This window comes from Acinonyx jubatus, chromosome C2, assembly GCF_027475565.1.
Source record: "Acinonyx jubatus isolate Ajub_Pintada_27869175 chromosome C2, VMU_Ajub_asm_v1.0, whole genome shotgun sequence".
Classification (NCBI taxonomy): Eukaryota; Metazoa; Chordata; class Mammalia; order Carnivora; family Felidae; genus Acinonyx; species Acinonyx jubatus.
In genome coordinates, this window is record NC_069384.1 from 129,453,759 (window position 1) to 129,479,938 (window position 26,180).

Below are 26,180 nucleotides of genomic sequence, written 5' to 3' on the forward strand. Positions count from 1 at the left end.
GACAAGCCATGCAGGGCATCAGACCATGCAAATATAGGGCATAAAAACAATGAGACCCTCTTTGGCAAAAGGAAAGGAAGGTAGGCAAGTTTGGCTTTTGTTTTTCTGTTGCTTCTCATGGAAAGGGAGTTAGTGGTCTATTAAGTACAGTGAGTTGATCATGAAGTCAAACTCTACTTTTATGGAGACATAACTCTACCAAAGCCACATTTGATGGATATACTAGGGTTATAAAAAGCTGTGGAATTATCTGGCTAAACAGACTATAGAACAATTAGATGTAGAGACTAACTTAGTAATAAATTAATTTTGATACAAGACTATTCTCTTTCTTGGAAATCCTCTCAGCTTCACTAAAGGCATTCTGTTTTCCATTCACCTGTCTCATTTTGATGTAGTGAGATTTACTTGCACTTGAGCACATGGAAGAGTGACTTGTAGAAAGGGACCTTCCCTGGTCCCTGTGCACCTGCCTGCAATAGATATAATCTGATTACACACACCACCAGGACACTTTGGGCAAAAGATTTTTGATTATCCTGTTACAAGTTTTTTTTTTTTAAGTTTATTCATTTTGACAGAGAGAGAGAGAGGGAGACCACAAGCAGGGAGGGGCAGAGAGAGAGGGAGAGAGAGGATCCAAAGCAGGCTCCAGGCTCTGTTCTGTCAGCACAGAGCCCAATGTGGGATTCAACTCACAAACCACGAGATCATGACCTGAATCGAAGTCAGATGCCCAACTGACTGAGCCACCCAGGCGTAGCTATCCTGTTACAAGTTAAAATTTATCTACTATATATACATTTTATTCTAGTAACTATACATCTATGTACCTATGGTTTTAATTTTTTTCCAATTTCCAGCTAAACATTTCTAATGGGAATAATTATATAATCTTGAACTCATCAATTCCATCCTTTTTGAAGATGTTTATCTTACTTGACTCCCAGTCTTAAATCTGGCAGTGAGGAGGTGGTTGAGGGGAAAGTAGAGGGCAAGTTGAAAAAAAGAAGGTGCATTTTATTTAGAACTCTATGATTCGTATTCCTTTTTTTTTTCCTCCAAAAGATAGCTAACTGTGAAGAAGTAAGCAAATAAATCCCTGAAGGAGGAAATTTAGCAGTGAAAGGGAAATCTGGGATCAGGTGCGTGTGAAGCAAATTACACCTGAACTCCATAAACTCACCATCTGTCCAGCTTGACCAGAACTACCCAAAGGATTTCAGGAGCACAGGTTGATAATGAATTGCAAATGAAACTCAGACGTTGTCTTGTCTCAAGGAACTAAACTTACCCTTTGAAATCTGTCCAGACTCTGCAAACAGAAACCTATCCCACCATAGCAATGCATGACTCTGGTTGGGGCAGCTTTACTGATCTTTTAGATATTTTTATTTTACATAATTGATGATCATCCTGATATCTAGAAAAGAGTACACAGGGGCACCTAGGTGGCTCAGTCATTTAAGCGTCCAACTTTGGATTTCAGCTCAGGTCATGATCTCACAATCCTGGGGTCTAGCCCCACACTGAGCTCCATGCTGGGCATGGAGCCTGCTTAAGATTCTCTCTCCCGCAGCAGACCTCTCCACGGAAACTTGGCAGGCCAGAAAGGAGTGGCAGGATATATTCAGTGTGCTGAATCAGAAAGATATGCAGGCAACAATTCTTTTTTTTTTAATTTTTTTAATGTTTTATTTATTTTTAAGACAGAGAGACAGAGCATGGGTGGGGAGGGGCAGAGAGAGAGGAGGACACAGAATCTGAAACAGGCTCCAGGCTCTGAGCTGTCACCACAGAGCCTGACGCGGGGCTCGAACTCACAGACTGTGAGATCATGACCTGAGCCGAAGTTGGACGCTCAACCAACTGAGCCACCCAGGCGCCCCTGCAGCCAAGAATTCTTTATCTAGCAAGGCTGTCATTCAAAATAGAAAGAGAGATAAAAAAAGTTTCCTAGACAAACAAAACTTAAAGGAGTTTGTGACCACTAAACCAGTCCTGCAGGAAATTTTAAGGGGAACTCTCTGAGGGGAGAAAAGATGAAAAAAAAAAATATATATATATATATACACATATATATATAAATACCAAAAGCAACAAACATTAGAAAGGACCAGAAAACACCACCAGAAACTCCAACTCTACAAGCATCATTAGGACAATAAATTCATATCTTTCAGTACTCACTCTAAACGTCAATGGATTCAATGCTCCAATCAAAAGACATAGGGTAACAGAATGGATAAGAAAACAAGACCCATCTAGATGCTGTTTACACGAGACCCACTTCAGACATAAAGACACCTTCAGATTGAAAATAAGGGGATGAAGAACCATCTATCATGTTAATGGTCAACAAAAAAAAGCTGGAGTAGCCATACTTATATCAGACAATCTAGACTTTAATATAAGGACTGTATCAAGAGATGCAGAAGGGCATTATATCACAATCAAGGGGTCTATCCACCAAGAAGACCTAACAATTGTAAACATTTAGGCACCAAATGTGCAAGCACCCACATATATAAATCAATTAATCACAAACATAAAGAAACTCAACGATAGTAATACCATAATACTAGGAGACTTCAACACCCCACTCACAGCCATGGATAGATCATCTAATCAAAAAATCCACAAGGAAACAATGGCTTGGAATGACACACGGGACCAGATGGACTTAACAGATATATTCAGAACATTTCACCCTGAAACCGCAGAATACACATTCTTCTCCAGTGCACATGGAACGTTCTCCAGAATAGACCATATACTGGGGCACAAACCAGTCCTAAGTAAGTACAAAGAGGCTGAGATCATACTCTGCATATTTTCAGACCACAATTCTATGAAACTCAAAATCAACCACAAGAAAAAATTTGGAAAGGTAACAAAAACTTGGAGACTGAAGAACATCCTACTAAAGAATGAATGGGCTAACCAAGCAGTTAAAGAGGAAATTAAAAGTATATGGAAGTCAATGAAAATGATAACACCACAACCCAAAACCTCTGGGATGCAGCAAAGGAGGTCATAAGAGGAAAGTATATAGCAATCCAGGCCTTCCTAAAGAAGGAAGAAAGATCTCAGATATACAACCTAACCTTACGCCTTAAGGAGCTGGAAAAAGAACAGAAAATGAAACCCAAAACCAGCAGAAGACAGGAAATAATAAAGATTAGAGCAGAAATTAATGCTATTGAAACCAAAAAAACAGAACAGATCAATGAAACCAGAAGCTGGTTCTTTGAAAGAATCAACAAAATTGACAAACCACTAGCCAGTTTGACCACGAAGAAAAAGGAAAGGACCCAACTAAATAAAACCAAGAATGAAAGAGGAGAGATCACAACTAACACAGCAGAAATAAAAACAATATTAAGAGAATATTATGAGCAATTATATGCCAATAAAATGGGCAATATGGAAGAAATGGACAAATTCCTAGAAACATATACACTACCAAAAGTGAAACAGGAAGAAATAGAAAATTTGAACAGACCTATAGCCAGTAAGAAAATTGAATTAGTAATCAAAAATCTGCCAAAAAACAAGAGTCCAGGGCCAGATGGCTTTCCAGGGAAATTCTACCAAACATTTAAGGAAGAGTTAACACCTATTCTCTTGAAGCTGTTCCAAAAAATAGAAATGGAAGAAAACTTCCAAACTCTTTCTATGAAGCTAACATAACCTTGATTCCAAAACCAGACAGAGACCCCACTAAAAAGGAGAACTATAGACCAATTTCCCTGATGAACACGGATACAAAAATCCTCAACAAGATATTAGCCAACCGGATCCAAAAATACATTAAAAAATTATTCGCCATGACCAAGTGTGATTTATACCTGGGATGCAGGGCTGCCTCAGTATTGGCAAAACAATTAACGTGATTCATCACATCAATAATAGAAAGGACAACAACCATAGGATCCTCTCAATAGATGCAGAGAAAGCATTTGACAGCATCCTTTCTTGATAAAAACCCTCAAGAAAGTAGGGATAGAAAGAGCATACCTCGAGATCATAAAAGCCATATATGAACGACCCAATGCTAATATCATCCTCAACGGGGAAAAACTGAGAGCTTTCCCCTTGAGGTCAGGAATAAGACAGGGATGTCCACTCTCACCACTGTTATTCAACATAGTTTTGGAAGTCTTAGCCTCTGCAATCAGACAGCACAAAGAAATAAAAGGCATCCAAATCGGCCAGGAGGAGGTCAAACTTTCACTCTTCACAAATGACATGACACTCTATATGGAAAACCCAAAAGATTCCACCAAAAAACTGCTAGAACTGATTCATGAATTCAGCAAAGTTGCAGGAAATAAAATCAACGCACAGAAATTGATTGCATTCCTATACACCAACAATGAAGCAACAGAAAGAAAAATCAAGGAATCAATCTCATTTACATTGCACCAAAACCCATAAAATACCAGGAAAAAATCTAATCAAAGAAGTGAAAAATCTATACACTGAAAACTATAGAAAGCTTATGAAAGAAATTGAAGAAGACACAAAGAAATCGAAAAAGATTCCATGCTCCTGGATAGGAAGAACAAATATTTTTAAAATGTCAATACTATCCAAAGCAATCTACATAGGCAATGCAATCCTTATCAAAATAACACCAGCATTCTTCACAGAGCTAGAACAAATAATCCTAAAATTTGTATGGAACCAGAAAAGACCCCGAATAGCCAAAGCAATCTTGAAAAAGAAAACCAAAGTGAGAGGCATCAAAATCCCAGACTTTAAGGTATACTACAAACTGTAATCATCAAGACATTATGGTACTGGCACAAGAACAGACACTCAGATCAATGGAACAGAATAGAGAACCCAGAAATGGATCCACAAATGTATGGCCAACTAATCTTTGACAAAGCAGGAAAGAATATCCAAAGGAAGGAATAAAGACAGTCTCTTCAGCAAGTGGTGCTGGGAAAACTGGACAGCGACATGCAGAAGAATGAACCTGGACCACTTTCTTACACCATACACAAAAATAACTCAAAGACCTCAATGTAAAACAGGAAGCCATCACAATTCTCGAGGAGAAAGCAGGAAAAAACCTCTTTGATCTTAGCCTCAGCAACTTCTTACTCAACATGTCTCTGGAGGCAAGGGAAACAAAAGCAAAAATGAACTACTGGGACCTCATCAAAATAAAAAGCTTCTGCACAGCAAAGGAAACAATCGGCAAAACTAAAAGGCAACCGATGGAATGGGAGAAGATATTTGCAAACGACATATCAGATAAAGGGTTAGTATCCAAAATCGATAAAGAACTTATCAAACTCAACACCCCAAAAACAAAGAATCCAGTGAAGAAATGGGCAAAAACACGGATAGACACTTCTCCACAGAAGACATCCAGATGGCCAACCGACACATGAAAAAATGCTCCACATCATTCATCATCAGGGAAATACAAATCAAAACCACAATGAGATACCACCTTACACCTGTCACAATGGCTAACATTAACAACTCAGGCAACAAGAGATGTTGGCGAGGATGCGGAGAAAGAGGATCTCTTTTGCCCTGCTGGTGGGAATCCAAATTGGTGCAGCCACTCTGGAAAACAGTATTTTCAGTCCTCAAAAAACTAAAAATAGAACTACCCTATGACCCAGCAATTGCACTACTAGGCATTTATCCACGGGATACAGGTGTGCTGTTTCAAAGGGACACATGCACCCCCATGTTTATAGCAGCACTATCAACAATAGCCAAAGTATGGAAAGAGCCCAAATGTCCATCGATGGATGAATGGATAAAGAAGACGTGGTGTATATATATACAATGGAGTATTACTCAGCAATCAAAAAGAATGAAATCTTGCCATTTGCAACTACGTGCATGGAACTGGAGGGTATTATGCTAAGTGAAATTAGTCAGTCGGAGAAAGAGAAAAATCATATGACTTCACTCATATGAGGACTTTAAGAGACAAAACAGATGAACATAAGGGAAAGGTAACAAAAACAATATAAAAACAGGGAGGGGTACAAAACATAAGAGACTCATAAATATGGAGAACAAACTGAGGGTTACTGGAGGGGCTGTGGGAGGGCGGATGGGCTAAATGGGTAAGAGGCACTAAGGAATCTACTCCTGAAATTATTGTTGCACCATGTGCTAACTAAACAGATGTAAATTTAAAAAATAAAAAATAAAATTAAAAAAAATGATTCTCTCTCTCCCTCGCTTTCTGCCCCTCCCCCAGACTTGTGCTCTATCTCTCTCTCTAACAAAAAAGAAAGACAGAAAGAAAGAAAGAAAGAAAGAAAGAAAGAAAGAAAGAAAGAAAGAAAGAAAGAGTATACATAATTTAAGCAGTTGAATAGAGAGTAATATAAATTTAATAAAAGAATAGTGGGATTTGCTTTAATGTGTTGTACCCTAAATGAAAATGTGTAGTGAGGTGGAGTTGAATATCAATATAAACTTTATCTAAATAAAATGAAAGACACTGGACTCCTTAAACTAATACTTCAGAAGCAGTATTATATAGCAACCATTTTATAAGGGCCTAACATATCCCAGAACCTCTATTAGTTCTCCCTGAGCTTTAAGACGCATACAAATCATCCAGGGATTTTGTTTCAATTTTGATTCTGAATATTTGGGGGAAAGTGGTAACTACATCAGAAGCATAGTTTCTGCATCTTCCTTAAATTCACATGGAAAGTAGAGCAGCTAGATAGCAAAACCAAAACAATGACCAACATTTTCAACAAAGTTAGGTGGCAAGGTATCCCTTGAAACCTAGAAATACAAGGAAGTGGAGACAAACCACAGTCACCATGTGACCTGCACAGTATCAGCATCTTTGTGAGAAGAAGCAGAGGGAATCAATGGAGCAATTGAAGGACCCCATAACAGAAGAACTTCAAAATGGCCCCAAATTACTTACTGAAAAGCACAGTAGACCCATTCAAGAATAGCTTCTGAAAGTATTAGGGGATCTGCCCAATCCAAAAGCTGCATGAATGCAAGAAAATCCCAGGGTAAGCCCCAAAGGGTCTGGGGCAGAATATTCCACGACTGTCCAATACAATTTTTTGCAATGTCAGAAATATTCTATGTTTCTGTACACAATAACCAGTAGCCACATGTGGCCACTGAGCACTTGAAATGTAGCTAAGGTGTCTGAGGAACTGAATTTTCAAAAGAATATTTATTTTTTTTAATGCTTATTTATTTTTGAGAGAGAGAAAGAACATGAGTGTGGCAGAGGCAGAGAGAGAGGGAGACACAGAATCCAAAGCAGGCTCCAGGCTCTGAGCTGTCAGCACAGAGCCTGATGTGGGGCTCAAACTTGTGAACCATGAGATCATGACCTGAGCCGAAGTCAAATGCTTAACCGACTGAGCCATCCAGGCACCCCTCAAAAGAATATGTAAAAGCAAAGGTGAATGTATTCTTTCCACCCTATCATCCAAATATACTATCATGTTTGCGGGAAGACTCACAAAAATTTAGAAGTAAAGTTTGGGTGAATTTCGTCTTGTACATACCAGCTCTTTTTAATTACTTTCTTCCATCATTGAGCACAATGTTTGAAAGAAGATCATCTGCTCTTCCTCCTGTGTGGTGGTCCTATGTCCTCCACACCATAAAAATTTGGCCAATGGAAGAACAGAAGATGGAAGCAACAGCAAGGGGAGAGAGGAGGACAGGGAGATCACAGTGTGGTTGAGGAGAAAATGAAAGGGAAATGTGTTTTTCTTTTGCATCTTTAGCTACTCTTGGGGTCATGATCACAGGTTCCATATAAACTATAAAGTTTGGGAAATGAACATGGGCAGTGTTCAAAGTTGGGGTGAGAAGGTGGATTGGCAATGGAAATGATGATTCACGTATTCCTCCATTGCCAATTGTTATTCACTCAGCCGCTCCATAAAGGCTGGATACAGCAACAGCCTGCACCGCTTCACATTTTGATGGAATGGCTGTGCTCCAACTGTTTTAATCATCTCTGGTAGTTTCCATAGGGTCTTTTAAGATGGACAGAGCATTAGGAGTATGGAATATATGAAATTAATACAAAGCCTGCCTATCTCCCTTCTTTAGGTTCCATCAGCCTCTCCCTGCTCCAGTCTATTTTTTAATACTGTTTAACAGAGGAAACAGATAAATAAAAATCTTTAATTCCAACAGTAAGGCCTTGGGGAGAACAGTTCCAAAGTGGTGGCATCATGAGGAGCTCAGCAGACCCGCTCCTTAGCAAAACAGCTGTAACTAGTGAAAATTACCAAAAATCCCCAACAATTTAATGTCACTGAAAATTGTCTTAAGGGCATACTGTAAATGAGGAGACATTTATTCAAAAAAATCTATTAAGTCTCTGTAAAAACAAGAGTTTGTGGCACCTAACCACAGCTTAATGTGACAAAAATTTCACTCTGAGCAAATGTGGCCGAGAAGATGGGGTTCCCCCTTCCTCCAGAAACCAGTCATGGGCTTGGATATCTCTCCAGGAGGAAAAAGCTTCCGGCATTTCTCATCTCCCCAGCTTTGTTATACAGATTAAATGCCAGGTGAGTGTAACCAAGACAGTAATGGCTCCTTTCCTCTACCTAGTTCCTACTAGTAGAATGGGGGCTCTACCCCAGGAACAGCAGACAGAGAATACTGGGGTGCCCTGATCACCTTTGCTCATGGGGTAGAGGTTCCACCCCAGAAGAGGCAAGCCAAGAAGAGAGGCTACTGCCCCTGGCCAGTACCCTGCTCATGAGCTGGAGTGTCACTCTAAGAAAAGTGGGCCATGTCCCTACTTCCATCTCCTGAGCAGTGCTCAGATATTTTGCCTAGAGCTAAGACAGGCCATAATAAGAGAGGGTTCAGAAGCTCTCCCCAAAGGGACTGATTTTATTTGGAACAGAGTGTAGGAAATTTAAGCCTAAACTCCACTCTCAGAAATGATGAAGATTTTGGTGGCAAGCAATTAAGAGGAGATTGGCAGTTTCATGAGCACAATAAGCTACTTCACCAGAGAAAATCAGGGAAAGAGATAGTTAAAAATATCCAAATTTCAAACCTGAAAGACTGGCCTCAAAAACTACATCTGCAAAGAGGCTCAAATTTAATTGGAACAGACTGGAGAGCAACCTCAAGGCATTGTTGAAAATAATAGAGCAATAAGTTCGCAATTAATTAAGGCTAACAACTGGGTGTAATACCAGCAGAAACAGCTCAACAGAGAGATAGGGAAAGGGACAGAGAGCCTTTCTAAAACCACGGTCATCCCAATGCTCACTGCACACGTGCCCAAGGCTATACTCTTTGAGGAATGACACTAGAGGTTTCACATTGGAAGGGAAATAGGTTTCAGTAGAATAATCAGGTATGTCACTAAGTGAATAAGGAAGCAAACAATAGCAGGGCACCTGGGTGGCTCAGTTGCTTGAGCACACAACTCTTGATATTGACTCAGGCCATGATCTCACAGTTCATGGGATCAAGTCCCATGTTGGGCTCCATGTTGACACCACAGAGCCTGCTGGTGATTCTCTCTCTCTCCCTCTCCCTCTGCCCCTCCCCCACTCATGCACTCTCATGCTGTGTCTCTCAAAATAAATAAATAAACTTAGAAAAAAAAAAGAGAGGCAAACAATAGCAAGCCTCAGAGAGGCGGGAGGAATGCAAAGAATAAATATTCAGAGTTGATACAATGCATTATCTAAAATGTTCAGTTTTCACTAATAATGAGATATGCAAAGGAAAATATCCATATACAGAGAGGGAAAGCAGGAAATAGAAACTAACTGAGAGGTCTCGGATATCAGATTTAACAGACAAAGACTTCCAATCAACATCATTAATACGTTCAAAGAACTAAAAGAAACCATGTTTAAATAAGTAGAGTATGATATAAATGTGACACCAAATGAAGAATATCGGTAAAAAGATAAGAAATTATATTAAAAAAAAAGCACCAAATAGAAATTCTGTAGTTGAAACGTACCATAACTGAAAGAAAAAAATTCGCTACAGGGGCTCAACAGTAGACTTTAACTAGCAGAAGAATCAATGAACTTGAAGATAGATAGACAGATATTATACAATCTGAAGAACACAGAGAAAAATTAAGAAAAATGAATAAAGCCTTAGAGAAGTGTGGGAGACCATGAAGCACACCAACATATGCATAATGGGAGTACCAGAAGGCAAGGAGAGAGAGAAAAGAGAAGAAAAAATACACAAAGAAATAATGGCTGAAAACTTTTCAAATCTGAGGAAATACATCAATCTATATGTCCAAGAGGCTCAACTGACTCAAAGTAGGATAAATGCAAATCCACACCCATATACACTGCACCCTAAAAATGCTTAAATACAAAAACAAAGATAAAATCTTCAAAGAAAACATTAAATAATGCTTAATAAACATTACTGGTTGAAAAAAATGATTGTATCCAAGTATAGAATACTATGCAAACATTTAAATGATATGTAGATACATTTGTTAATGCAGAGCAATATTTCCTTTTGCTAAGTGAAAAAAAGCAGGTTGTAAAATTATAAACTGTATGATTTTTTTTTTTTTGTAGTGACAAATACACTTATTTGGATAAAGTGCTTAGCACATTAACTGTCAATCACAGAGTAAGCACTCAATAGACAATTCTGGTTCTGTTGCTGCGGTTGTATTATGAACTTTAGTAAAACTGACCAGGCTGGATATTATCTCCAGATTTTATATCAGTCATTTCATGCTAGTCATTGAAAGCAGGTATTAATATCCAAATCTACTGCACTTGACTGAAATGTTTTCCTACTTCGCTTCTGTTGGGTGAAAATAATGACACCAGTCGTCACTCCCTAGGAAGGCATTCCTTGCCTAACAGCTTAGTTCTAAATCCACACAAGAATTTCTCAGACCATGGGAAGGTGAGAGAAATGGGCTCTCTTGCTCCAGAGCTTCCTTCACCAAGATGGAGCTGTTGGCTGCCAGCTACTTGCAGGCCCCACATTAGCTACACGCACTGCTGCCAAGTTGGCCTTGGTTTCCTCAATCGTTCACCAGAAAACAGACTCGTTCTCCACCCTGGCCCCTTTCCCTGTCCAGTTTGGGAACGCTCTCCTATGAGGATACTTTCTTAGTTCTCGTAGATCAAGCAGGTGCCAGTTCTTTGTTTTCTTCTACCTGTAGCTAAGCCTTGTCTGACAGTTCTGCCCAACATCACTAAAGTCTGACTTAGAGTGTGAACTAGACTCCTACCATGTCTCTTAAGCAGCCAACCTTTGGAGCAGATCTCTGAGCAAAATCCTGAGAGCTTCGCATTACACTCTGATACCCCTACTATGCCCACCATCATTCCCTCCACTAAAATTGTCCAAAGAACATAGGGGCACAAGATTAAAGAGCCATCTGGTTGCCTTTCACAAGAGAGATAAGTCCAACAATGAAATATTCTGTTTCTTTTCTGTTTAATTATAGAACCATTATTCCAATAGTATTGTCCTTTATTTGTTTCTCCTACCAAACCAATAAATTCTAACTATTCAAAGTTTAAATCAGTTTCAAGAGCTGGCCTAGGAACCCAACTCCTATATTATATTTTTTCTGTGGGGGAGAAGTGTTCAGCAACTGCTTATACAAATCAGCAGTGTTCAAAGTACTGTTCTCAATGAACCTAATTATCTTAACCTTCTAGTGTTTATAAACTTTTGGAACCTCACCCACTTTTAAGAGAGAGACTTCTCTTTACTTGATTGTTATAAATAAATGAATCCCAAAAGGTTTAACAGATTGCAGAAAGAGGATAAGGTTACAATGGGCAAACATTAGCAGATGAAATATAATTAGTAGTATACCAATTCTTCATTAAGTATTATAGATATCATAAGTACAGCTATTAGTGTTTAAACAAAACACCTGTCAATTATTCACAAGTATTTCCAATTATAAGAAAATATTCCACAGTAAACATGTGCTACACACTGAGATTCGGAAAACAAATTCTCAACCCCATTCAATCTATTTTTTCTGAGTGCCTCCCAAAGATTACTCATCACACTTATGTATATGCCACTATAATTAATAGTTCTCTGTTATTCTTTCCACTTTAGGTTTGGCAATAGAAATTTCATTACCAGATAAGCCTGTTTTGATTCAGATACAACTAAGGTAATTACCAAATTCATAATAAGGTGGTTATTTGGGGTCAGGGTGATGATAAGTCCTTAGCTTGTACTTGCTGAATAGTTAATAATATCTGCAAGGAAAGCTGACCTAATGCTCACAAAAAATACGTTAAAATTCTCCTGCATTTTTATATTTGGGAGGTTTTAGGTTTTTTTAAGTTTTGTCTGAGACAAATACCATTTTTATAAGCTTAAAACATTATAGGAATACTATTCTTATTCTATAGCCCTGTAATTCTGATATTCTTGATAATTCCTATATTCTTTATGATATTCCTATAATTCCCATATTAGGAATATTCCTATAATTCTTTATGCAATACTGATATTCCTATAATTCTTTTGCAATATTAGGAGCAGGTTTTTTTTTTTTAATGTTTATTTATTTACTTTGAGAAACACAGTGTGAGTGGGGGAAAGGCAGAGAGAGAGAGAGAGAGAGAGAGAGAGAGAGAGAGAGAGAGAGAGAATCCCAAGCAGGGTCCCTGCTGTCAGCACAGAGCTGGATGTGGGGCTCAAACTCATGAACCATGAGATCATGACCTTAGATGAAATCAAGAGTCAGATGCTTAACTGACTGAGCCACCCAGGTGCCCCTAAGAGCAGATTGTAAAAAAAGAACTACAATAGACCCAATGAAGACCAAAAGAACTGTGTGCTTTTTACTCTTCCGTCTGTGGGTCCTGTTGCCCAAGTTTCTGAGGAGACATACATCTGATTCGGCAAGCAGATGTAGATACCCGACCAAAAGAGCCAGCCTTCTTGCTACATGTAATTCCAAAGGCTTAGCAATGGGCTTCATAAATTAATTTATTCTTAATTCAAATGAAAGGATGTAACATCTTCCTGACGTACCATGTAATTTTAATTATGAAGAAATTATAGATTTGAACCTATTTTTAAATGTCCAAATAATAAACAAAATTAAGTGCAAAGAGAGTTGTAAATATGCAACCCAAATCCAATCCAAAGCCCAAGATTGATCTTCTCGAACTGAAGAAAGCTACTCAAAAAAGAGCAAGAAGACTTCCTAAGGGGCATCTAGTAGTAGATGCTCGATAAAGCAAAATCTCAAGAAACTCATTCCCTGGAACATACCTTTGTGGTTTTTGTTTATTTTGTGTTTGTTTTGGGAGGAGGGTATTAGGGGAAGGTTATGATAGAGGAAAAGATGGTAGGTAAATTGGAAAAGACCATCAGGGTAGAAACGGTAGAAAAAATAAAAACCACTGAAGAATGTAGAAATGAATAATCACAAGAATGAACTGAAGGGACAGGATGGATGGCTATCTGCCATAGCCAGACCTAATGTTGACAGTGTTCTCTCCCACTTGGGAGGCAACAGAACAAGAACACGAGTAATGACCCTTGTGAAAATCCAAAGTCATATCCACTGTTGTGCTTACTTTTCCCTAGCTGCAGGAAAGGTAACTTTCTACTTTATCTTCTTTAGAAGAATGAAGTAGACATAATCTTTCACACTGCTCATCTTTGAAAGCTCAGAAGTACTTAAGTTGATTTGCATACAATAATTATTTACTTAATTAACAGGCTCTCAACTAGATTGTCCTTTCAACCCTTAACAAGCTGAAAATTATATGATTCCTCTTCAAAGAGAAGAGATTTTCCCTAAATAGGATCTATTGCTAACAATAGAATACAATTTTCCATGAGGCTTCTGTACTGAGATTTGACTGGTTCCATGACAAAGAATGAGAGATTCCTGTGGTACAAGAGCACATATAAATGGAGAAATCTCAGATGCACCTATCATTGAAAACCCAGACATTTTTTAATTTACATTTATTCTTAAAAGCTAGTATCTTCAGTAAAAATTCTTATATGCAACAAGAAGAAAAAAAATAAAGCTGGGGGCGCCTGGGTGGCGCAGTCGGTTAGGCGTCCGACTTCAGCCAGGTCACCATCTCGCAGTCCGGGAGTTCGAGCCCCGCGTCGGGCTCTGGGCTGATGGCTCAGAGCCTGGAGCCTGTTTCCGATTCTGTGTCTCCCTCTCTCTCTGCCCCTCCCCCGTTCATGCTCTGTCTCTCTCTGTCCCAAAAATTAATAAACGTTGAAAAAATAAAAAATAAAAAATAAAGCTGTACATTCTCCACAGAAGTGGAAGCTAATCTTAAATAAAATAAAGCACAGTGTTTAAGATTATAACTACTTTATATAATAGGCTAGCAGAAATCTATCAACATTTAATGTTTATGATACATTAATAACTTTCCCTTGTGGTTCAAGAAGAAAAAAATCCAAACTAACCAATTAACCTGTAAATAAAGAGAATTTTTGAAATTAATATAATGAAAATAGCAAGATCGAAATCCAAAAAAACTCTCCTTTACTCTGGTCAAAGAATGACTCATACTTCAAAAATAAAGTGAGTGGATGTAGCAAGTAAATGAGCCTAAAACCAAAATGCATTGTTCTCTCAGTGCAGCAGATGTATACGTCATCAGGACTAGCCCACTGCCCACTCACCAGATGTCCGACTTTGTGTTGTAACCTTGGTGTTTCAGAGCTTCTGGACTCATGTAATGAGGAGTTCCAGTTAAAGTGGTGGCTAGATCACAGGATCCCATTAGGAGTCGAGAAACTCCAAAATCCCCTTGAAATAAAAATTAATTTTTACAAATACTTTAAAACAATGAAAACCAGCGTGGAAATTAACAACTGTCTAATTTGACAATTTTAAATATGCAATGACTCATACCGTTTTAAAGGAAAAGAGAAGAAAAATAATATCTTTTAAATCACACAATGCTGGTGAATAGTTTTAAAAAACATAGCCTTAGGGGTGCCTGGGTTGCTCAGTCAGTTAAGTGTCTGACTTTGGCTCAGATCATGATCTCATGGTTTGTGAGTTCCAGCCCCGTGTCAGACTCTGTGCTGACAGCTGGGAGCCTGGAGCCTGCTTCGGATTCTGTGTCTCCCTCTCTCTGCCCCTCCCCTGCTCACGTTCTGTCCCTCTCTGTCTCTCAAAAAGAAATAAACATTAAAAAAAACCACATAAACACAAAACATAGGCCTTATAGGAGAAATAAGACTTTGAGCCAGAAAAGCTAAAACTTTTTATTTCTGGAATTATGGAGAACCAGCAACTTGAAACAAAAAGCTATTTCAGGTCTGAAATAACAAACAAACAAAATTATTCTGGAAGGGCTGAATATAATGCTCTGCAATTGCACCTGAGGGGGGAGTGTTTGTTCTTCATTTACAATAAAGAAAAAATTTCATATAAAAGACCTGGACTTTTGAAGAACACGACTATAAAAGTTTGAATCTATTAGCTTCTCTTTACTCACCTAACTAGTTACATGCTTTTATGCTTTCCCTTTCTAAGAACATCTGACAGGAATATTAAACAATCCAGTAACCATTATGAATGGAAGCATGGTTCTGAAGAACTAAAAATTAACAAATCTATTATATCAACATTTTAATTATCTGTGATAACTGCCAGTTGCTTGTGATAAAATAAGTGGAAAACCTGTACTAATTAAACTAGTAAAACAAGTCTAACTACTTGCAAAGTGCCTGGCATGGAGTAAGAAACTCAAAAATTATTAGTTCAATTATCAAGTACATAGCAAATGTCTTACACTTCAATTTACATCAGATACTTGGAAACAAAATAATTGGGACTTTTGGCCTCAACCAAGAAAAAACAAAAGTTTGAGAAGTTAAAAATAAGCCAGAAATTACTCTAACACTTCTAGATACGATATACTTCAATGTGATATATTTATTGATAACATCTAGAATATACTCTCCCATGTTTCTGGAATACATATTTTAAAAAATCTTACCAATTTTAAGCAGATTATTTTTCAGAAATATATTCTTTGATTTCAGGTCTCGATGAAGTATCTTCCTACAAAAAGGCAAAAAAAACAAGATATAGAATTTCATGCAAAATATAAAATTTTTTATTCCTAACATAAATAATATATATATAGGTATATGTGAAGTGATTCACACATAAATACATATTCCCATAGATATGTCTTTCAATGCTTAAAAGCTCCAAATCCACAGCATTTTCTAGTTCCCCTAAGGAAATAAGAGTTTAAAAAACATTTTTTTAAGTGAGCAGAACTTGTAGTTGGGAGAAGAGTGATGTGGTTTAAACTCTTTCAATAGTTCACTGTGTTTCAAATTTTATTGTGTTTCTGTAGCTGATATACATAGTACTGTATGTACTAGCCATACACTTAGTGGACAGACCAGTTATCATAAAGTTTTGCAATCTACTATAGATAATCTATTACATATTATATGTTACACTTACATATAACATATTTTTGTAGAACATATAATAGTTTCATATTCTAGAAATATTATATATATATAAACTATTATATGTATTAAATCAAAATGTTCAGGTTTTATGTGTTTGTGGAAATAATAATTCTGATGGTGATATTTAATAATAGATAACATTTATTAAGTCTGACTGTATAAGCCAGCAATATAAATTATGTCAGTTAAGACTTCTGTTTCCGGAATTATGAAGAACTAGACAACTTGAAAACATTTACCCAAGAAACACCTAAAAACGAGTCATAAAGTGTAAAAATATCTTCACATATGCACAGCCGAGCCTACAAGAAAATGAAACAAATTCCTGAGGCTTTATATAAAAAGAATACTGAAAATCCGAGTGGCCAGTAGGTACCGATTTCTCAGCTGCCCCAGGGGTGTGCTAAGGTCAGCAACCAATGGGCCAGTTTAACGGCCTCATAGAAATAAGAGCCAAGACCTTGAGTCCATGTAATGTGGAGACCCATTAGTGGTTTGTACCTTAACTGAAAGGATGACCCAAGAAACAATGACTCACAAGTAAACAAAATGACAAAAAAGTTTATCTGTACAGGTCTGAACTCTGAGTGGTAAAAAAAAAGAAAAAAGAAAAAAAATCTCTTTTTTTTCTGTAACCATACCTCTCTGCTCACTCACATTTGGGATTCAAATATGCAATAGCTGTATGGCTTCAGAAATCCCAAGCCAAGAAATTAACATAAAAATTGGTTCTCAGCTGCTTATACCCTCTTGGGGCATCTACCAGAAGCAAATGCAAACTAAGAGTCAGCAGATAACACACACTAAAATTATACCCCTGAGATTTTCAGATAAGCCAGAAGGATTCAAACTCTGAAATAAGTTTATTTTAAGAGATTAAAATAATAAAGAAAGGAATAGAAAACAAAATAGAAACAGGATACTATCCAGAAAAAGATGATGCTGATTTGAAAAACAACCAGATAGAGGGGCGCCTGGGTGGCTAAGTCAGTTAAGAGTCCAACTCTTGGTTTTGGTTCGGGACATGTTCTCACGGTTTCTGAGTTTGAACTCCATGTTTGGCTCTGGGTGCAGATCCTGCTTGGGATTCTCTCTCTCTGTATCCCTCTGCCCCTCCCCACTCATGCTGTCTCTCTCTCTCTCTCTCTCTCTCTCTCTCTCCCTCAAAATAAATAAATACACATTTTAAAAAAGAAAAAGAAAAAAAGAAAAACAACCAGATACAATTTCTAGGGGAAAAAATGTGATTGAAATTAAAAACTCAAAAATAAAACCTCAGCTTCAGCTATGATGGAGTAACTTTAACACTAAGTCTCCCACTTTCCATAGCTGTACAGAGAACACTGAAAAATTTAAACAATGTAAAATCTGAGTAAAATTTAAAAACAACAACAGGTCTTTGAAGACATTGGAGATCAGCTAAGGCAAACTTAGGCAGTCAGCACCTGAGGAGCCAGACCCTGGAGAAAACGCAAATGCTGTGAGGTGAGCCCAACACTTGAGATTGTGTGTTCCTCTCAGGGCAGTTGACACAAGCAGAATGCTCTAAGCTAGAGCTTGCAGCACCTTCCCTTGGCTTAGAAGACAAAAATTACAGTTCAAATCTACCAAGGCAGCTAGGACTTGAGGGGGAAATTTTCCAGTAAAAAAGGGAACGAAAGAGAAGTGAGTGACATTCTGCAAGGCTTTTACCCTTGAGGCACTTACTGAATCCTAAATTGTTAGGGGAAGACAGTAAGGAGAAGGTGGCTGCTAAGAGGTTAAAAACTAAGTAGAGCTTTAAGTAGACTCACAAAGATGAGGCTGGGTCTTGGAAACCTTGAAGGACTACTTCTTAGATACTGGAACAAGACCAGCCTTCACAAAGTCTCAAACCAGCCTTAAACCAACTCAATACCCAATTAGTTCAAGGTGATCTGCCCCTACTATAACTACCACCCAGAAAAACATTAGATCCTCTCCAGAAGAAAATACCACCCAACATATCTACACTATTTCATATATATTGTCCACCATTCACTCAAAAACCAGCAAAAGAAAGTAGGGAGAGGAGAAAAAGGTATGTAACAAAATACAACGGTAGAAATACATTCCCTATATTGTTAATCACAAAGGATTCAAATCATGAATTAAAACACAGAGAAACAGGACTAAACTAGTTTTTAAAAACTGATATGAAGAACTTAACAGAAGACCATGGGGGAGAGGTAGGGGGGAAAAGTTACAGAGAGGGAGGGAGGCAAACCATAAGACTTAAATACTGAGAACAAACTGAGGGTTGATGGGGGGTGAGGAGGAGGGGAAAGTGGGTGATGGGCACTGAGGAGGGCACCTGTCGGGATGAGCACTGGGTGTTGTAAGGAAACCAATCTGACAATAAATTATATTTAATAAATAATAATAATAAAAATTAAAAAATAAAAACTGATATGAAGAACACACTTTTTAAAAAACATTTTTTAAGTTTACTTATTTTATTTTGAGAGAGAGCACAAGCAGAGAGAGAGGGAGAGAGAATCCCAAGCAGTTCTGCACTATCAGAGCACAGCCTGATGTGGGACTCGAACCCATCAACTGCAAGATCATGACCTAAGCTGAAATCAATAGACACTTAACCAACTGAGCCACCAGGTGCCCCGAAGAACATCCTTTTTTAAAAAACATAAGGACAGAGGTTGAAAGCAAGAGGACAGAAAAGATATTCCAGGCAAAAGAAAGCTGGTAAAAAGAAGTATTAGGTAAATTAAGGATAAAGAGTATCAGTACATAATGAATAAATCAATAATTTATTGGGAAAAATTTTAAATTCTGTACTTGTGTGCAACTTATGACACAAGCTTAAATACACTATGAAAAGTAAATATTAATAGAACTTTAAGGAGAAATTGACAAATCCACAATCACAAGGGGAAATTTAACATATTTCCCTCAGTAATTAATAGATTCAGTAGAAAAAAATTAATAAGGATAATTGTTTGTTAAAACAAAACAATCGGATTTGAAAAACACAATTAGCTTGAGCTAATATACATAAACTGGATATTTTATCAAAAAACTTAAAAATGCATGTTCTTTCAGGAATACATGGAATATTTTCAAAAACTGACAATGAACTAATCCATAAAGCAAGCCTCAACAGATTACAAGAATCAGCACCATATAGTCCACACATTCTCTGGTCTCAGTGAAGTTACGTTAGAACCCCATCAGATGCTTAGAACAGTGCCAGGCACTGGCAATGACTGATCAAGACAGACAAATTCTCTGTGTTTATGAAGTTTTCTGGTCAGGTAAATTAGAAAACAACTAAATGAGTGTGTGTGTGTGTGTGTGTGTGTGTGTGTGTGTGTGTGTAGTGTCAGCTAGCTTAATGCTATTAAAACAATAAAGCACAGCAAGGAGCTAGAGATTAACCAGGGTAAAGAGGTGCTAGTTTAGATCAGGTGGTCAGGGAAGGCCTTAGAGAAAGTGACATGGGACAGAGATGTGAATGAAGCAATGGAATGAGCCATGGTTGTGGCGGTTGTTACCATTACTGCTCATATTTCTACTGTTATTGTTACCACCAATATATCAAAAAGGAAAGTCTGGGCGAGGCTATCAAGCAGAAATGAATGATGAACTACAGGGAATAGTTGAAGCCACATCGTCCTTCCCCCTCACTCTTTATACCCCATTCCCTGCTCAAGACCCTCTGTGACCCCTACTGTTGGCCAAATCAAAGACAGCTTCACATTTGGAGTCTTCCTTTTCCAGCCTCCTCTTTCACCTATTTCTACATCTGTAAGAAAAGGCCTGATAAAGGATTTTTTCCAATTGGTAATTTATTCATACAGAAAAATTTAATGAAGAAATAAACATTTAGTTACATATTTGAAGTGCCTTTTAAAAGGGGGGAAAAAACCCTCAAGAATAATTACAAGCCAAGAAAATCCAGGCTAAGAAATTGTCACATCTCTGTTGAAGCCAATAAGGCACTTGCTTTATCTTAAATGCAGCACAATGTTTCTTCCTCTATGTCACAGCTCATATTAAAATGCCTTCTTCTTTCATCTCTGCCTCTCAGAATCCTGTCTGTTTCTTCAGGACTATATTGGATACAAACCTCATGTACCTCCTTAGAGTCCCCTGACTTCCCCCCTTCCTTCCAAAGATGCTGGTACTGGAGGTTAATTAGTCACTTGCCTGGGGATGCCAGGCCTTCTGGCTCCTGCCCCATCTGGACTAGGATGAAACACCACACTGCAGGATATGGGATCAAGCATTCCAATTGGCCATGTAAGGAACTAAATGACACAACCAAAAAATGCAAGGGTGTTAATTCCTTTGGAGTGGACCAGTGAGAGACAAGAGGAGAAAGTAGCTAGGCAATCCATTTCTCTTTTTCCCACCCAAGGTATGTTACCCATGTGTCTATAAGTCATATAAATATCCCTGCCAAGCAACCTGTTATCTTTCCCCAGGTCTTTGTGAAGTGATGGCTAGTGCCGTAACACACACTTCTCTGCTTCACATCTTCGCCTTGGTTCAATTTGTTCCTACTCGCACCATCCTGGGTCTGTACCACCTAAGGCAGATATCAGCATTTCAATCCTTGCCTCAGGCGGTGTTTCCTAGAGGCCCAAGCTTAGAAAAGGATCCACCTGTATCACTTTCTGCTAATTCTTAACCACCACTCCTACCACCATCAGCAAGTTAGACATACTCTCCCACTTTTGTTCTTCTTTTGACACCATATTCTAAAATTGACCAATCATTCTTGCTAAATTATAAGCTCTACAAGGTCCATATCTTACCTGACTATATTATCCCCTGGAATACTATAAACTCTAATTAAATTGGTAGGTTGAACTTGATTGAATCCTTGGGTTTACATATGTCTGAACTTTTCAAACTATTTTTAATATCTTTCCAAGTTAGACTATATAATTCCCCAACTTCATAAACAAAGGATGTTTTTATCAACTCACGATTATAATATGCATCAATTGTTATGATGTATCTAATCACCAGACCTATAAAGGAAACCCCTATTTGGGACCAGTATTTCTGAGACTTAGGCTTGGAACAGGGATATGGCTTTATAAAATTAAAATCTGTTCTTGAACCCCTAACTTAAAAACTTTCCATGGCCCTGCACTGCTTCCAGAATACAATGTAAAATCCTATATATGGCCTATGACAGACTAGAAGATCTGGACATACCAATGCCTCCAGCAGCCATAGCAAAAGCTCAGGCCAGGTCTGTGTCATCGTTTCCTCTTCCACACTGTTCTTTACTCATGGTAAGAGGCTCAATAAGTGTATGTTAATTTTAGAAACACTAAACCTTGGCACAAAAATGAATACCATCTTGTGGGGCTCATTCATTAATCCAAAAAAACAATTAACGAGTGCCAACTACATGCTATGTGCTGTATTACATTAATGTGAAAAATATAAAGATACATAAGACAAGGCCATGCACCCCATAATGCTTACAATCAGGTTGGAGAGATGCACAAATAACTATAAGAGATGGCAGAAGGGAACCCAGTCATCATCACTTTATAAAAAACGATTTATAATTATAGTTACCAATACATTCACATTCAGAAGGAAACTTCTCTCCCAACAAATGATTACTCTTATGAACATGCTGACAAAACTGTACTATTATCAGTTAATGCTAGAAATATTAGTTATAAAAATAATTAACTTTTTACCACTATAATTAGTGATAATACAGGTGTAGCAGTGTTATCTTGCTACAGTGGTCAGACCTCAGCCATCCAGAGCAAAGCTGTAAAGCATGACTGAGGAGCAGAGCCAAAGAAAACCACTCATGAAGTTCATCTACTTTATATCAGGGAGACAAATGGTCACATGCTCAAACAGAGAATGCAATTAGAATTGTACATAAAGAATCGAGAATGATGAAAGGGGTTTCCTCTAATTTAAATAATCTTTATTGTCTTGAAGGCTTTGGAGTATTAGAAAGGAATAAGCAATCTTTCAAGAGTGGAGAATAAAAGGAAGAATAAAAGTGGACAACACAGATCCGAGCCACTTCATCTTAGGGTGAATAACCCCAGGTGCTATCACCTAAAGCACTATGCTATAGTCTGGAGATGAGAAAATCACAGCTTAGAGAGGCTAAATAATTTGCCCAAGGTCATATAGCCTATGAGTACGAACAAGTCTGTTTGACTCTACAAAGTACTATAGGTCTTTTTTACTCATGGTAAATACTCAATAAATGTATATTGATTTTAAAAGCACTATCCTTGGCGCAAAGATGAATACCATTTAGTGGGGCTTATTCATTAATTAAAAAAATAGGAACTTTGGCTTTAATCAACATTCTTTGCCTTCTTATATTCCTATAACATCTAAAGCTGGTCTCTGTGTAAGTATGTTTACTACTTAAAAATTAAAGGGAAAACAATTATATTTAACAAAAGAGGGTTAAGTAAAATTTGGCCTCTTCTATGCCTACTTCTGGGGTTCTCTTGATATGGCAGGAACTGTTGAGTACCTACCCAATGACCATTTTCCTGCTCTTTTCCCTTGATATCAGAACCCCATGAGCTCTGGGGAGGCTGGGCATCCTCAGTCCTGGTAGATAAGAGCAATGAGGAGGGAAGAGAGTAAATGTGTAACAGATTATGGGAAATACATTGAGGTAATCTCTTTTCCCTACAGGGTGCATGGTTTGGGTATGTGATGTAACCAAAGTCTGGCCAATGTTAAAGTATAATTTTCAAAAAGGTAAAATCATGAATATCGTGAAAACATGACATGAATACATGTCAAGGATTTTGTTCAACTCATTAATCAATGAAGAAACTGGTAAAATGTTAAAATGGAGTCAAAGAGTCTTTGACAAGCTAGATAGCTGGGTTAGGAACACAACTGGTTAGTGGCCAACAGGGCTGTAAACCACATCTCCAGAGTTATCTATTCCAGTGAACAAAAATTATTTGCATCTCTTCTAGACAAAAATATTCAAGTTAACCTCTGCCTCTACAGAGTTATAAAATAGCCCAGATGATAGGAAATTAAGTCCAGCACTGCACTGAAAGAATACCCAGTGATCTCGTCCACCTTTTCTAAGTTTTGGAAATTATTTCTAACACCAATGAAACATAAGGAAGTCCAGTGGAAGCTTATAGTTAATATTTCCCCACTCTTAGAAAAGATGAGAAAAGATGGTGACATATGGCCCTTTTGCCTTTTCTGGCTTTTGGTAATAGTTGTTTGGGGGGGGGAGTGGTGACACATGGCGGTGCTTCAACCATCGGGTCAACTACAAGAAGACAATTTTGATTATAAAAGCCAACCATGCTGACAATGGAAGTAAAGAGATAGAAAGAACTTGAAGTATAGCTGAGCCACTAACATCAACCACCCCCCTTGGACACTTCTTGTTAGGTCAGTTAATGAATTTTCTTTCTTGTTTAAGCTGCTTCTGTTACTTGCACTTAAAAACATCTTAAGTTGATTCACTTGGTCCCTGATGCTGTTGATTTGAGATCTGAGGATAAAGTACTGGGTCTCTTCCAGCTACAAATACCAGGGAGTCTGAGAGTCCAAGGGTTTAGAATTTGGAATAGCGAGCTTTGGGGCTGAGCAGGAGACCAGTACTATAAATTTGGAATAAGTAATATGTTCAAGAGAAACTTACCCAATGACACCTAGAAAGGAGAAGATGAGCTTCAGACAGCAATGCATCAATAGCCCTCACATATATAAATATAGATGTATGTAGATCAGCACTAAGTATTTTAAGAAGAAGGCAAACAATATGTTAGAAATGTTATGAGAAGTAATTGGCTGGCACCATTGCAATGAAATAATAAATTCTATATAACAGACAAGATATCAAACTATTTGGTAAATTTGGATAAAATATAATTTACTGGCTTTCTGGTTACAGTAAGCAAAAATAGTTCCAGCAAGAAAGCCTTGTCATATACTTGGTTAATATCCTTTCCTTTGAAGCATATAAAAATCAAATCTAAGAAATAGCAACGTGACTGGCAATAAAGGCAATTTATATAAAACCTTTCTTCTAAAAAGTTCAGAGTAGCCCTTCATCTATTACATCATATGTCCCATACCATGTCTCTAAGAGTGATGGGTCCCTCTCATTTCTAAGTTTCATGATCCTCAAGAGAGATAAATGACTGGGCAAAATTAGATGACAGTTGTGCTCAGATACATGGCAGAGCTCCTGCCTCTATCTCCTCCATCAGGTCATTTTCTGCCGCCAGGACCACAGGAGAATGAAGAACAGTCTGTGAAGGTAGATGCAGTAGGTGTTTCTCAGGCTCTCAACCCAGGATAGGACTGTGGAGAAGGTAGGCACAATTTAACCTTCATCTCCACTTAAAATCTTATCTTCATAGTTTCTGAAACCTCAGCTCCCTCTCCATCTGGTAGGATCTCAGGGTAGATCACAAACTCTTTCTGACAAAGGTACTGGCACAAACAGTGACTCCTTGGTGATGCATGGCTCAGGAGGCCCCCACCGCTGGTCTCTGCCATGTGGCATCTATCCTAGACTCTGAGGCACCTGCCTGGCTTTCTCACTGGTACTATAGGCCCTCAAGACCAGGACGATTCCTCTGTGTTGTAAGCGAGGGGTGGAGTTAGGCCTCCTTCAAACCTGGCTACTGCCAACACAGCAGGAGCTGCATACACCTGGCACTGGGATGGGGATGGGGGTCTCCTTGAATAAAGTGACCTCAGGACATCCTCAAGAAGTAGGAACCAGGAGAAAGTAGGAATCATAACACAAACACCACAGCTTCCTACTGCTTTTTCATCTACAAACTTGGGGTAGCATACCACCATCCCCCATCATATTTACCAATCTGGATTTCCAGATTCTTCTTGGGAGCCTCACTACATTAAAAATAAATTCCGGGGCGCCTGGGTGGCTCAGTCGGTTAGATGTCCGACTTCAGCCCAAGTCACGATCTCGCGGTCCGTGAGTTCGAGCCCTGCGTCGGGCTCTGGGCTGATGGCTCAGAGCCTGGAGCCTGCTTCTGATTCTGTGTCTCCCTCTCTCTCTGCCCCTCCCCCATTCATGCTCTGTCTCTCTCTGTCTCAAAAATAAATAAACGTTAAAAAAAATTTTAAAAAAATGAATTCCTGGTGCCACCTCTCAGGGAATATTTAGCCATTCCAACACAATACCTCACACCAAGCTGGCAGGGAAACTGTGTGGGCTGCCAGGTGATGAGGCAGTCACCTTAGGGAAAGTGCCCCCTTCCACCCCCGCCCGACTCCACTCTCTCCTCCACTGTGAAAGCACCAGAATCATCAAGGTCTCAAGATCACCACCAAAGAGGCTCTCTGCAGAGAGGCTACTCTGTCCTTCATCCTAAAAATTCTAGGATAACTGGACTCCTCCCTCTTCAAGAGGAACGAGTTTGGGGTTTTCTTTGGTTTGTTTGTTTTGTTTAGTGGTTTCTGTATTAGCACTGGGGGGGGGGGGCGGGGAAAGATGAGCAAGACACAGTCTCTGCCCCCACGAAGCTCTCTTATGCCCAATTCTGCTGTGGCATCCAGAGAAGATGATGTTTCAAACATTAGCCAATTAATTGGACCAAAGAGAAGAAAGGCTACAGGACTACACTTTCAGAGAGAGGATGATTCAAAGTTCCAATGCCTCTCAAATACTGGACTAGCCTATGGAAACTTGAGATAGTTGGCAA

At 38.4% G+C, this 26,180-nt stretch overlaps 1 protein-coding gene across 16 annotated transcripts in view; it reads right to left on the bottom strand.

The window, feature by feature from the left end:
- The window catches only part of NEK11 (NIMA related kinase 11), a 272,598-nt gene that overhangs the window by 173,407 nt on the left and 73,011 nt on the right, over positions 1 to 26,180 (bottom strand). For all 16 annotated transcript variants that reach the window (XR_008297987.1, XM_053221458.1, XM_053221459.1 and 13 more), the window contains 2 exons: positions 15,984 to 16,048; positions 14,656 to 14,782 (listed from right to left, as the gene is read on the bottom strand). Coding sequence is in view for 15 of the 16 variants with exons in the window: in XM_053221458.1 (XP_053077433.1) it covers positions 14,656 to 14,782; positions 15,984 to 16,048 (192 nt within the window). In the remaining variant the exon portion in view is untranslated. The remainder of the gene's footprint in view (positions 1 to 14,655; positions 14,783 to 15,983; positions 16,049 to 26,180) is intronic.